The following is a 14,030-nucleotide window of genomic DNA, read 5'->3' as shown; positions in this document are numbered from 1 at the left end:
TACCGGCCTTCTGGCGGTACAAGAGTTCACGGCGGGCGCTACCGAGGCAGATGAACTGAGTGTTAGCAAGCTGTAGAATGTCCTGCTCCAGGCGATACCTAGGGCATTGCTTGGAACGTACCGGGTGAACATCACGGCAATGAAAACAATAAACAGCAGCATTGCAATGCTAGTCAGAATGTGAGTCTAGTGCAGAGCAATTTCCACATCGGGAATCCTCCTTGCAAAAGATTTTACTGTGATCGTACGAATAACATGAGAAACACTGATGAGGGCGAGATACAAAACGCCTCACCCTAAGATTGATAAGACCGATATTAACACGGTCAGGGAGGGCGGAACCAAAGAAGGTGAGAAGGAGTATGTTGGTAGAATTCCTCATCTTAGTCACCTTCTGAACTGAGTTAGGACACATACCCAGTATTTCCTCTTCAGGAAATTCGTAAAGATCCTGACTGTACACACAACCTTCACTATAATTGAAAGTAGGATGAGCCTTCACGGACTCAAACATACTGTCAGTAGGGCATGGGAGATGTTGTAACATACTTGCCTGCGTAATATCTTTAGCTCGCACGAGCACCCCCTTCCCGTACTTCTTCAGATTCCCCTCAGGTATAGTGCCGATTTCTTTGGCAAGATACCGGGAGGCATGGATGAAGTTCCCACGCCCATTTCTATAGTACGCCACAATCCAACGAGGAGGCGGGATCTGGCGGACCTCAGGAACTGAATTCTCTAAATAGTTTTAAAAAACATTTGGGATGTAATCCATGTCACTATCTGAAATATTACGTGACTAGAAAAATTCAGTTTTAGAGCCAGAGCCGGCAAGGGGCAGAGATGCAACATTTTCATAAGCCAGACGGGCTTCATCACATGACATAAACGTCACATAGCAGCGGAAGGAAAAAAGAAAAGTCCTTATCATAAACCAGTCGAATGCGAACAACTGTGCCAAACACCTTGAGAAGTGAGAGCAAGGCGTGAAGGGAAAATGATGGATTAACATTTACAATTAAAAGAGAGTCATATGCAGCGCAAATGCGACTCTCAGAAGAACTCCCAGAACAGGAGACTGCTGCAGGAAGCCGTTCTGGAGGGGAATCCTCCTTCCCACTCAGACCTGAAGATGACGTCTCGTGGGCCAGGTCAGCCACCTCACGAGAAACTGACAATTTTTTGTTTTCCCATAAAAAAACCTAACACAAAAAATTGGCTCCAGAGTCAAGGGAAACCAAGTACTGGGACTACAATGGCAGGGAGCGCTGGCTACCGTGGACGGGGTACCTCATCCCCATGCGGACAAGTCGTTTCAGAAAAAAAGTCTCACATGATACGAATGTTTGTCCACGATAGAGCTGAGACCCCCCTCCCAAAGCATTCCAGCCTGGACACTCAACCATCCAGCAAAGGACGGCCCCTATTGGGCGATCCCTCAAGCGGGTGGCTCCGCTGGTCCACTGGCAGCCTACGTAGGAACCATTTAGTCTGACCCTTCACTGGCGACCTTACTAGCATGGGTAGCCCTCTTCCCCTTGAAAGGGCAGAGCAGGGGCCTAAGCCCCCTCTAGCCTAGTTCGCCAGGTCACAGGAGCACGGAAGACCCCCCACAACGACAAGGCGGTTCCCATCTGGGGGGGAGCCTCGGAGAGAACACTCCCAACTCGAACCCGTAAAGGACGTCTGGAAAAAAAACTGCTGAATAAAAATAGGAAGCTGACCACGAAGGCCAAAATTAAACAAGGACTGTAAAATGCCATGACACCAAACCGTGTCGTAGGCCTTCTCCAGGTCAAAAATGACTGCTGTTACTTGATGGTGGTGATTAGCGAAGGCCTCACAAATAGAAGACTCTAAGGATAAAAGAGCATCAGTAGTAGACCTCATCTTTCGGAAGCCATACTGTACCGATGACAAGTACTTCCCCCTCTCCAAGTACCACACGAGTCTAACATTTACCATCTTTTCTAACACTTTACAAATGCATTATGTCAAAGATATAGGACGGTAGTTCGTAGCCTGAAGATTATCTTTCCCAGGCTTCGGAAATGGGAGAACCACTGCCACAGCCCAAGAAGATGGAAAGTCACCGGTATGCCAAATCATATTATAAAGATTTAATAAAAAGTTAAAACTACTGTCAGATATGTGGCGCAAGAAGGCATAAAGAATATCATCTGGGCCAGGAGAAGAGTCGTGACACTGGAACAAAGCAGTCCGCAACTAGGAGGTAGAGAAGGAGAAATTACACGACTCCCCCCCAGTGGAAGAAAAATTTTTGCCGAGAGATTCCATTCTCTGGCGGTGACGTGCGCCCGGGGCTGCAGGATCCTTCCGGGAAACACTGGCAAAGTGCTCCGCGAAGAGATCGGCGACAGTCTTAGGGTCTGCCACCGTTCGTCCTGCAGACAACAAAACTGGTGGGGAAGGAGCAGAATACTTTCCAGCAATTCGGCGGACTTTGTTAAAGACATCCGTATGAGGGGTGCGGGCATTAATGGAAGATACATAAGCTTTCCAAGAGGCTTTTTGTGCCTCTTTCAAAACGCGACGTGCCCGAACTCGGTAGCGTCGAAAAGCTTCCAGGCAGTGCGGGTCCCCACGATGTCGCCGGAGACGAAAAAAAGCTGCCCGTTTCGCTTTCACAGTGTTTGTGCATGCTGCGTTCCACCAAGGAACGGGACGCTCAGTAAAGCGACCGGACGTCCTAGGGATTGTCTGAAGCGCTGCGGAATGTAAAAAATCAGTAAAATAATCAACAGTCTCAGCACAAGTAGAAAAGTTAGCCAGCGGACGGATAAAAGAGCTAAGATCTGTGAATCGAGGACTTGTCTAAAACACAGCGTGGGGGCCGGGACTGTAGCTTAGAGTTCACAGATTGTAATAAAATCGGAAAGTGGTCACTACCGTGTAAATCCGGTTGGACCCGCCAATTAAAATCATGGAAAGAATTAGATGTACACAGAAAAAGATCAATAGCTGTAAAAGTCCCAGTAGGACTGTGGAAATGTGTAACGTCCCCAGAATTTAAAACCTCCAATCCCTCATCCTTAATAAAAGAACCGATTAAAACCCCACGAGGATTACTAGCACCTTCGTCCCACAATGGGTAACGGCCGTTAAAATCTCCCAATAAGAGGAAAGGCGGAGTCAGCTGACGCACCAGGCCGTCAAGCTTACCCCTGGAGACAGGAACCCGAGGAGGGAGATATAAACTGCAAATAGTGTAGGATCGTCCCATAAAAACCTTAACAGCAACCACCTGAAGGGGAGAGTTGAGTTGCAAGGGGACAACAGGTATGTCTTGACGGACTAGGATAGGTGTGCCACCGTGGTGACCCTGTTCGGGAAAAGGAGTGGTAAAAAGGGCACGATAGCCAGGAGTACTATCACCTAGCATAGTCTCTTGTAGAGCTATACAGGCTGGAGAGAACTCTGACAGTAAAACACGGATTTCTCCTCACGAGGCGCGAAGGCCTCTACAGTTCCATTGTAGAAGCTTGAAGATGACTATTTAGGTGCAGTGGACGGGCGAGCCTTTTGAAGGGCTGCCCGTGACTCACCTGACTAGAAATAATCAACCGACGAGAAGACATCCATTACATGGGTTACGTTGGTCATATCCAAATTATTCCCGTCACTTCTTACAGATGACTCAAAGGAGTCGTCGAACAAAAGGGCAAACCTATTAGCCAGATGAACAGGACCACTCGCCCCAACAGAGCAAGAGGTAGCAGGAGAAGTTGTCTTCGGACCGGCAGACTCAGCTGAAGAGCGACCGGCCAATGAAGCATAGGATGTCGCACCAGTACCGTCCTTCTGGCGGTACAGGAGTTCGCGGCGGGCGCTACCGAGACTGATGAACTGACTATTAGCAAGCTGTAAAATGTCCTGCTCCAGGCGATACCTTGGGCATTGCTTGGAACGTACATGGTGAGCATCACGGCAATGAAAACAATAAGCAGCAGCATTGCAATGCTCCTCAGAATGTGAGTCTTGTGCAGAGCAATTACCACATCGAGAAGCTTCCTTACATGAGCTTTTGCCGTGACCATACGAATAACATGAGAAACACTGAAGAGGGTAAGAAATAAAACGCCTCATCCTAAGATTGATAGGACCGATATGAAGACGGTCTGGGAGAGTGGAACCGAAGAAGGTGAGAAGGACCATGTTGGGACTGAGCTAGGACACATTGCTAGTATTTCCTCGTCAGAAAATTCATAAAGATCCTGACTGTACACACAACCTTTACTGTAATTAAAGGTGGGATGTGCCTTAATAGTCTCAAACATGCTGTCAGAAGGACATGGTAGATGTTGCAACATCCTTGCCTGCGTGATATCTTTCGCTCACACTAGCACCCCCTTACCGTATTTCTTGAGGTTTACCTCAGGAATTGTGCCGATCTCTTTCGACAGATACCGGGAGGCATGTATGAAATTCCCGCGCCCATTTTTGTAGTACGCCACAAACCAACGTGGAGGCGGGATCTGGCGGACTTCTGGAACTGAATTCTCTAAATAGTTTTCAAAAACATTTCGGATGTAATCCATGTCACTGTCTGAAATATTACGTAAGTGGAGAAATTCAGTTTTAAAGCCAGAGCCGGCAAGGGGCAGAGATGCTACATGTTCATAAGCCAAACGGGCTTCATCACATGACATAAACGTCACATAGCAGCGGTTAGAAGGAAAGTCCTTATCATAAACCAGTCGAATGCGAACAACCGTACCATACGCATTTAGAAGTGAGTGCAAGGCGTGATAAGAAAATGATTGGTTAACATTTACCATCAAAAGGGAGTCACATGCAGCAGAAATACGTCCCTCAGAAGAACTCCCAGAATAGGAGACTGCTGTGGAAGGCCTTTGTGGAGGGGAATCCTCCTTCCCACTCAGACCTGAAGATGACGTCCACATGAGACCCCCTTTGCTTTTTCAGCATTTCTTTATCTGTAGGCAGAACATTTCCTATCCCTTTCAGTCTATTATGTCTCACAGTATCCAGAGAGTATATCTGTTTCTTTGCTAAATGAGCCAATTACACCGACATCTTCAGGGTCATCAGGATCAGGAAGGACGTCCTCCTCATGCACATAATGACGTGACTCACGTCCATATAGAAGGTAGATGTATTCATATCTGAGGAAACATAATGACCCACTGGTACATTTTTTATCCATCTAAAAAACACGTCTTTTGAGCATCAGTATTATAAATCATAGCTAGGCTTACATTATAGCATGTTATAAACAACAAATATAATACATCATAATTTTTTTTATAAGTCTGGCTTACCTATAAGTCATCCAAAATCAGCATATAAAACAGAGGACGAGTCACGACGTCCACTCCTTCTGGTGGTCACGAGACAAGTGCCGTTTCCCAGAAACAAGAGCCTATATTCTACACATGATGCGAGGGATGAGTTCTGATATGGTTAAAAAATGTACCATTGGACGGATTAGTCTCTACGACCAAATTTCTTCCGTAGGAAAGCAGGCATTTCAAGTGGTTCATAATTGTACCAATGGTCCTATAAGGACTATTGGTACAATTATGAACCATGAACCATGTACCATTGGTACAATTATGAACCATGAAGTGGTTCATAATTGTACCAATGGTCCTATAAGGACCATTGGTACAATTATGAACCACTTCAATTGCCTGCTTTCCTACGGAAGAGATTTGGTCGTAGAGACTAATCCGTCCAATGGTACATTTTTTAACCATATCAGAACTCATCCCTCGCATCATGTGTAGAATATAGGCTCTTGTTTCTGGGAAACGGCACTTGTCTCGTGACCACCAGAAGGAATGAACGTCGTGACTCGTCCTCTTTTTTATATGCTGATTTTGGATGACTTATAGGTAAGCCAGACTTATAAAAAAAATTATGATGTATTATTATATTTGTTGTTTATAACATGCTATAATGTAAGCCTAGTTATGAAATGGGTAGACAATCGTTGTGTGACTCTCCTCACAAGTTTTTCATCTGCTCAGCCTTTGGGAACATATAAGATATATGACAAGAAAAAGAAGGAAGTTGTTGAGATTGCCTGTCCTAAAATAGTATAAACTTACAATGAAAAAATGGGAGGGGTTGATCTTTTGGTTTCATTGATTGCTTTATATAGAATTCACATACGGTCTCACAAGTACGATCATAAACTTGTCTTCCACTTTCTTGATATTACAATAGATCCATGGCTTCTATACAGGAGAGATGCCAGTGGACTGGGCGTGCCAGAAAAATCGCAACTTCAGTTGCAGGCATTCAAATTGAAGGAAGCATATCCTCTGCTCTACCAAAACAAAGACAACCTGAAAAGACTTCGTGTGGGAAGACCACGCTCCACCAGTCTTCAGTCTGAACATCAGGCAAAGAAAAGAAAAGGCCATGCAACAAAACCAGTTCCAAATGTTGACATCACAAAAGATGGAGTTGGCCACTGGCCTAAGATTGTTGAGAAAGGTGAAAGGCCTCGATGCAAGCTGCCAAACTGTAAAGGAAGGACAAGCATATACTGTAGCAAATGTAATGTAGCAGTGTGCTTAAACAAAGAAAGGAACTGCTTTCTTGAGTTTAACAAAAATAGGAAACTAGTGAAAATGAAGTTTTCTAAATGGCTGTGTATTGTAAAATGCATTGTTTATTGTTTTGAGGCTGTTTAAAGCAAGATTTTATATTGCTACAAAAACAAAGGCTTTTATTTATTATTATGAACTTACAATTATGTATTAAGGTTAAATATAGTATAGGTTCTCAAAATGTTGAGATAAAACTGTCATTTATTTATATTCTTTAACTGGAAATATATTGATACAAAATAAAAGGTTCTATTTATTTATTATCATTGGCTTATAATTATGTATTAAGATTAAATATAGTAACGGTTCTCAAAAAAAAGTCGAGATAGATTTTTGTTTATTTATCTATGTTTTCAAGTTACAATAATAATGTAACACTGTATTTTTTTTTTTTTTTTTTTTTTTTGTATTGTATATTGGTGCAGAATACTTGCAGGATTTGTTTGTTGCTAACAGAGTAACTGAAATCCAAACACGGACTTCTCCCAGTGATTGACATAGTTGTCCAGGTACAGATAACCCTGCTGAACTGATGACCCAAGGTGTTCTGGCTGATCAACTTACTGCTAATGACATGTGGCTAAAAGGTCCCAAATGATTTTTTAATTCCTCATGTTTTTGTGTTAGAATTAATGTTGATGAAGTAAATAATTTTGCTCTTCCCAATGAAGAATAAAAGGGAGAAGTATTTATGATTGTTAATGAAGAAACCGCATCTGTATTTGATTTTTGTAGATGTAGTGATGAATATTGTTGCCTGGGTTAGAAGATTTATTCACAATTGTAAACCTAATGGCACTACATGCCCTCTTTTTATGAGGAGCTGAGTCAGGCAAAGGACAACATTGTTGAATGTGTTCAGAGAGAAAGCTATGTGAAAGACATCAATGCTTTGTCTCAAGAAAGACCAGTTCCAAGGAGCTCTTCTCTAAGAAATGGGTTATTGAGTATCAAAGGTAGATTACAGTATTCTGACTTGAATTATGACAGCAAACATCCTACTATTACGTATTCCTAATTTTCATGTGACCAAACTTAGGCAGTTTCAGCATAAATTTTAAAAACATGCTGGTGTTCATACACTCACGTCTATCATCAGAAACTCATATTGGATTATTGGATTAAGACAAGTTTGCAAATATTGTGTTGCTTGCAAGAGATATGATTCTAGACCATGTAGCCAGTCAGCTCCACCTTTGCAAGGGTTGAAAGTTAAATCAACCTTTCCTTTTGCCATAACTGGATTAAATTATGCAGGTCCTTTGTTTGCAGTTGATCAATCTTCTAAGATGTTGTATATTCTGTTATTTATATGTGCTATAAAACTGTTCATTTAGAATTAACAGACTCCCTTTCAGTACCCGAGTGTATGTTTGCCATTCGCAGATTTTCTGCCAGGCGTGGACTTACTTTTGTAAAGTACTGAGATAATGCCAAGACCTTTATAAGTGTTGCTTAAGTCCTTCTGAAATGTTTCAATTTATTGAGCTCTGAAAGGAAGTTCATCGCTCACAGATCCCCATGGTGGGGAGGCTGGTGTGAACGGCTTGTGAGATCTGTGAAATCAGCTCTTAAGAAATTTCTCGGAACTAAATTTTGACTAAATGTGAACTTGAAACAACTTTGAGTGAACTAGAGGCTTGTATCAATTCAAGACCTCTTACTTATGTAAATGAAGATCCTGATATAAGTAAACCCTTTGACACTCATATATTTTGTGATTGGTAGAGTTACAGGATCTCAGCCTCATGCTTCTAATAAACATGGAAATGTTAGTAGTAAAGATTTCAGTGAAAGATTTTTTTTTTTTTTTTTTGTGGCCTAGAGCGACTGTAGGCATACTTGAAAAGTATATTTGGGAAGCGCTGTTCATCTTCCACCCATTAGTGGCGCAGGCAACTTTATTTATAGTGGTACCCATATCATGGACCATATCACCACTCAAACGGATCTTTGGTGTAACCATCTAGAACCTGAGTATCATGGTGACATGTAGGTGGCTTTAAACCACTCGACAAATGGCATAGCCTCAAAGCGGTATGTGGTGGGATTCCAACCTACGCGTGGACGTCTGCCCGATCCCTGTTCGGAAAAAGTCAACTGGACAAATTTTGGAAGATGTGTAGTGGTGATTATTTGAGAAAATTGTTGCCTACAGTGAAGAAATTCAAACTTAAAATTGCAATGTAAAGACAGGTCCTGTTGCAGTGATTCTCAAACGTTTTTCAGATTTTTATCCAATTTAACATGCCCCACTAAGCATATTACCCTTTCCACAAAATGTCAACATTGATACATATGGTTAAATTAAAATTCTACAACAACAATCAACACCTCACATATTTTACGCAAATTATTGTATTATCGCATGCATGCTATCGCCTGTCGCACGGGAGGCCAAACTATCGTCTTTGACGATAATTATCGCACGTCTGGCAAAGCTGAATAGAGAGTCTCAAGTAGTGAGTGACGACTGACGCGTATTATAGATATATCGATGAGTCATCAAGGTTACTGAGTGACTTGTGTCTTGAAGCATACCTGTCAAAATATTTTTGGGTTACCTCACACTTAGATACATATTTCTACTTTTCTAAAACTGTTTTTAAGTTCTTTTTTTTATGTTTATTGTTATTCAGGTTAACTTCATCAATTATGATTAATTATATATTTGTAATAGTTATTCATAATATATAACAATAATCTATAGTAAAAAAAATACTTGTAATAGGTTTACTTAACAAATTTGCACATTAAGACTAACTAAGTTAACATTAATCCTAATATCAGATACTGCAATGGTTTCTTGATTTCCACAATTCATAGCTTTTTTTCTGTCACCTCTCCATTACTCCCCCAAAATTGCTAAATTACCACCAGGGGATAATTTACCCCCAGTTTGGGAACCACTGTTCTATTGTATAGTTGAGAGAAGACAATGTGCTTCGAATGAATTGGCTTTTAGTCATTACTACTGATTTATTATCTGGCAGTGATGGTATAGTAAGATACATCCATGTAAGAGCTGCCATGGGGATATTGTGTAGACTTGTTCAAACATTACATGATCTAGACATTTTCTGCGATGTAAACAGCGCATGCAACTGAAACTTCTGATGTTCGAAGGGAGCTTCCTATGCAGAATAAAGAGGAATATGTTTTAGGGATGAATGATGAAAGTGAGAATCTTGAACAGGGAAAGTTAACAAGGAGTGGCCGTGTGGTTAAGCCACGTACTGTATTTAATTTGTGCAGTTTAATTTGATGTAAGCTACTTCTGTATATGATTTTACATCTTAAGGATGCAGAAACTTATTAGTTTTTTTTTTAATAATTATATTAATTAATTATATTAATTAATTAATTAATTAATTAATGATTATATGATTTATTTATTTTTTTTTTTTTTTTTTTGCATTACAAATTTGTAAGAAGGAACAATTTATTTTTGTTATTTATGTATGCAATTTGTTTTAAAATTGTAGATCAAAATGGCTGTAGTCTTTTGCTGTCAAGCCTAATTCACAGGCATTGGTTTTGCCAAGATTTCGCTTGATTCTACAATACCAACAATTACGTACTAGATTTATATGCCTTTGTATCTTCCATATTTCTACGTCCCTTATTCGCTTTTTTTTTTTTTTTTTTTTTTTTTTTGTTTCTTCCAAATTCTTGGACCGCGTCAGGGTACCACATTACATAGTAGTAGTAGTAGTAGTAGTAGTAGTAATAGTCGTAGTAGTGGCAGCAGCAGCAATAGCAAATAACAACAGCATTAATAAATCATGCATGTCAAAAAGTGTCTGCCTCCAGAGTCGCCTCGCTGTAGCTGACAGGACAGTATTTCTTTGCCGCCACCTCATATAAGCTCTTATCCCCTTTCTTCACCATAAACTCCTTGCTCATCTTGTTCCAGAAGTGAACTGCATAGGAACGTCGAAAAATCTGAAAGGAATATATCAATCATACGCGCATTCTAAACCTAAATTCTAATTATTCGATAACACAGGTGTATTTCTATTTATGGTGGTGACATGACTCTCTCTCTCTCTCTCTCTCTCTCTCTCTCTCTCTCTCTCTCTCTCTCTCTCTCTCTCTCTCTCTCTCTCTCTCTCTCTCTCTCTCTCTCTCTCTCTCTCTCTCTCTCTCACACACACACACACACACACACACACACACACACACACACACACACGGCCCGGTAGCTCAGTGGTTAGAGCGCTGGCTTCACAAGCCAGAGGACCGGGGTTCGGTTCCCTGGCCGGGTGGAAATATTTGGGTGTGTCTCCTTTCACGTGTAGTCCCTGTTCACCTAGCAGCGAGTAGGTACGGGATGTAAATCGAGGAGTTGTGACCTTGTTGTCCCGGTGTGTGGTGTGTGCCTGGTCTCAGGCCTATCCGAAGATCGGAAACAATGAGCTCTGAGCTCGTTCCGTAGGGTAACGTCTGGCTGTCTCGTCAGAGACTGCAGCAGATCAAACAGTGAATTACACACACACACACACACACACACACACAGAGAGAGAGAGAGAGAGAGAGAGAGAGAGAGAGAGAGAGAGAGAGAGAGAGAGAGAGAGAGAGAGAATTTTATTACCATATATCTTAGCTTGTCCCTGAGTTAATATAGAATTCACCTCTCTTATGATTTGTTCTTACCAAATTTTGTCACCTTTCTTTTGTTCTTTTACATTGACTCTTGCATAGAGTATAAATGGATTATTGCTGTTGATATAAGGAAGAGGTAGTATACACCTAACGCAACGATAATTTACTCCCGGAGAGGTCAAATAACACTAGTTCAGGGGATGCTGTGAACCTCCTCTTAAAGCTAGTTGTGATCTCGCTGAACGTTTTCCTTTGTGTCTCACAACTTAAGGGGGCAATTACACCCTTCCATTTATAGACAAATTCACTCAAAACTATATGCACTTGCCACACACACACCCTTCACTTAAAATTCAAAATAAAAAATGGGGACTCCAAAGTACAAACCCAGCCTCGGAGATCCCTTCTGGGCAGGGGACCAGAAATGTCCCCAGCCAGGTTGGACTGCTCTCTTGATGATGAGTCCAAATGTCTTCACACCTCTCTTAACTTTTTCTACATTAACTTCTCCAACATTCGCGGTCTTAGATCTAATTTTCAATCTGTGGAGCACCACCTCTCCTCTTCTAAACCTCATCTTCTTTTCCTCACCGAAATACAGCTGTCTGAGGCAACTGACAGTACCCCCTTCCCTGTTCCCTTCTACTTTCTCTATTCTCATTTTTGTTCCAAAGCTGGATGTTGCGTCTATGTGCGCAACGACTTAATTTGCTCTATGCCAACGCCCATGAATCTTCCGAGTTTTCCACCATCTGGCTTAGACTCAACGGTCACTTTCTATCGAAGTTTATCTGTGCTGTCTATCTCTCCCCTAACTCCTCTGAATATAGTAAATTCTTTGACTATTTAACCTCCAAAGTGGAGCAGATTCTGTTCTTTTACCCTTTCGCAGAGATCTTCATCCTTGAAGATTTCAATGTTCACCACCTGCTTTGACTTTCCTCTCCCTTCACTGACCATCCTGGTGAACTAGCCTTCAACTTTGCTATCCTTCATGACCTAGAGCAACTGGTGCAACACCCTATTAGTATTATTACTTGGAGACACGCCCAACATCTTGATCTCTTCCTTACCTCTATAATCCTTCTGGATATGCTGTTACCTTATCATCTCCGTTGGAATCCTCCGATCACAATCTAATTTCTGTATCTTGTCCTATTTCTCCAATCCCTCCCCAGGATCCTCCTAAGCTGAGGTGCCTCTGGTGTTTTGCATCTGCCACTTGGGGGAGACCTGAGGAGGTATTATGCTGATTTTCCTTGGAATGATTATTGTTTTCGTGCCAGAGACTCATCTCTTTGTGTTGAGCGCAAAAACAGGTAATAGTGTCTGGCATGGAGGCGCACATACCTCATACATTTTTATCAACCTTAATCTTCTAAACCGTGCTTTAACTCAGCCTGTTATATACATGATAGAGAGGTTGCCCACAAAAGATACTTGAGCCTTTCATCTCCTGAATCTCACGCACTTTATATCTCTCCCTGAAATCATGCCAAGTCTGTTCTTCAACTTGCCAAATACTTTTTCATTAATAGAAAATGTCACAATCTTTCAAACTCAAACTCCCCTCAAGACTTTTGGCATCTTGCCAAAAATATCTCCATTAACTTTACTTCTTCAATCTCTAAAGCTGAACTCTTCTCTCAAACGTTTGCTAAAACCTCCACGTTTGCTGAGCTTGTCCCTCCTTCTCCTCCTCCCTCTGACTATTTCATGTCTTCAATAAAAATTCTTCGTAATGATGTTTCCATGCCCTCGCTAGCCTAAACCCTCGGAAGGCTTATGTACCTGATGAGGTCCCTCCTATTGTTTTAAAAAACTGTGCTTAAGTGCTTACACCTTGCCTGGCCAAACTCTTTCAACTATGTTTCGACTTCTATCTTTCCTTTTTGCTGGAAGTTTGTCTACGTTCAGCCTCTTCCTAACAAGGGGGACCGTTCTAATCCTCAAACTACCGTCCTACAGGTATAAGCTCTTGCTTGTCTAACGTTTTTTAATCTATTCTCATTAAGAAGATTCCTAAACATGTCACATCACAATCTTCTAACTGATCGCCAGTATTTTTTTTTACCGTAGGGAAGAGGGCCAGCCAAGGGCAAAAAAAAGAAAGGATTAAAGAAAAGGCCCACTTGAGTGCTGGCTCTCCAAAAACGTGCAAAAGCGTCAGCCAAAATTCTGGAGCAAATGCCTCGATACTTCCCTCTTAAAAGAAGACAAGATGCAGGGAGGGAGTTCCCGAGTTTACCAGTGAAATAGATGAATGATTGAGAGTACTGGTTAATTCTTGCGTTAGAGAGTTGGACAGAATAGAGATGAGATGAATAAGAAAGTCTTGTGCAGCGATGCCGTTAGCAAGATCAGTAGAACAGTTAGCATCAAAATAGCGATAAAAGATAGAAAGAGATGCAACATTTTGGCGGTGAGAAAGAGGCTGAAGACAGTAAGTCAGAGGAGGGGCGTTGATAAGACGAAAAAGCTTTTGATTCCATCCTATCTAGTAAAACTGTGTGACTGGATCCCCCCAAAACATGCGAAGAGTACTCCATACACAGGCGGATAAGGCCCTTATACAGAGTAAGCAGTTGGAGGGGTGAGAAAAACTGGCGGAGACGTCTCAGAACACCTAACTTCATAGAAGCTGTTTTAGAAAGAGATGATACATGAAGTTTCCAGTTAATATTACGAGTAAAGGACAGAACAAGGATATTCAGTGTGGAAGAGGGAGACAGTTGAGTGCCATTGAAGAAGAGGGGATAGTTGTTTGGAAGGTTGTGTCGAATTGATAGATGGAGGAATTGAGTTTTTGAGGCATTAAAAAAT

General features: G+C 41.6%; 1 protein-coding gene across 1 annotated transcript in view; it reads right to left on the bottom strand.

The window, feature by feature from the left end:
• Positions 1–8,562: 8,562 nt before the first annotated feature.
• The window catches only part of LOC123509868 (lactosylceramide 4-alpha-galactosyltransferase-like), a 49,253-nt gene continuing 43,785 nt past the window's right edge, over positions 8,563–14,030 (bottom strand). Inside the window, exon 7 of the mRNA XM_045264453.1 lies at positions 8,563–10,547. Coding sequence (XP_045120388.1) covers positions 10,395–10,547 — 153 coding nt within the window. The 3' untranslated portion in view covers positions 8,563–10,394. The remainder of the gene's footprint in view (positions 10,548–14,030) is intronic.

This window comes from Portunus trituberculatus, chromosome 27, assembly GCF_017591435.1.
Source record: "Portunus trituberculatus isolate SZX2019 chromosome 27, ASM1759143v1, whole genome shotgun sequence".
NCBI classification, from domain to species: Eukaryota; Metazoa; Arthropoda; class Malacostraca; order Decapoda; family Portunidae; genus Portunus; species Portunus trituberculatus.
This window is presented reverse-complemented; position numbering and strand designations above follow the sequence as displayed.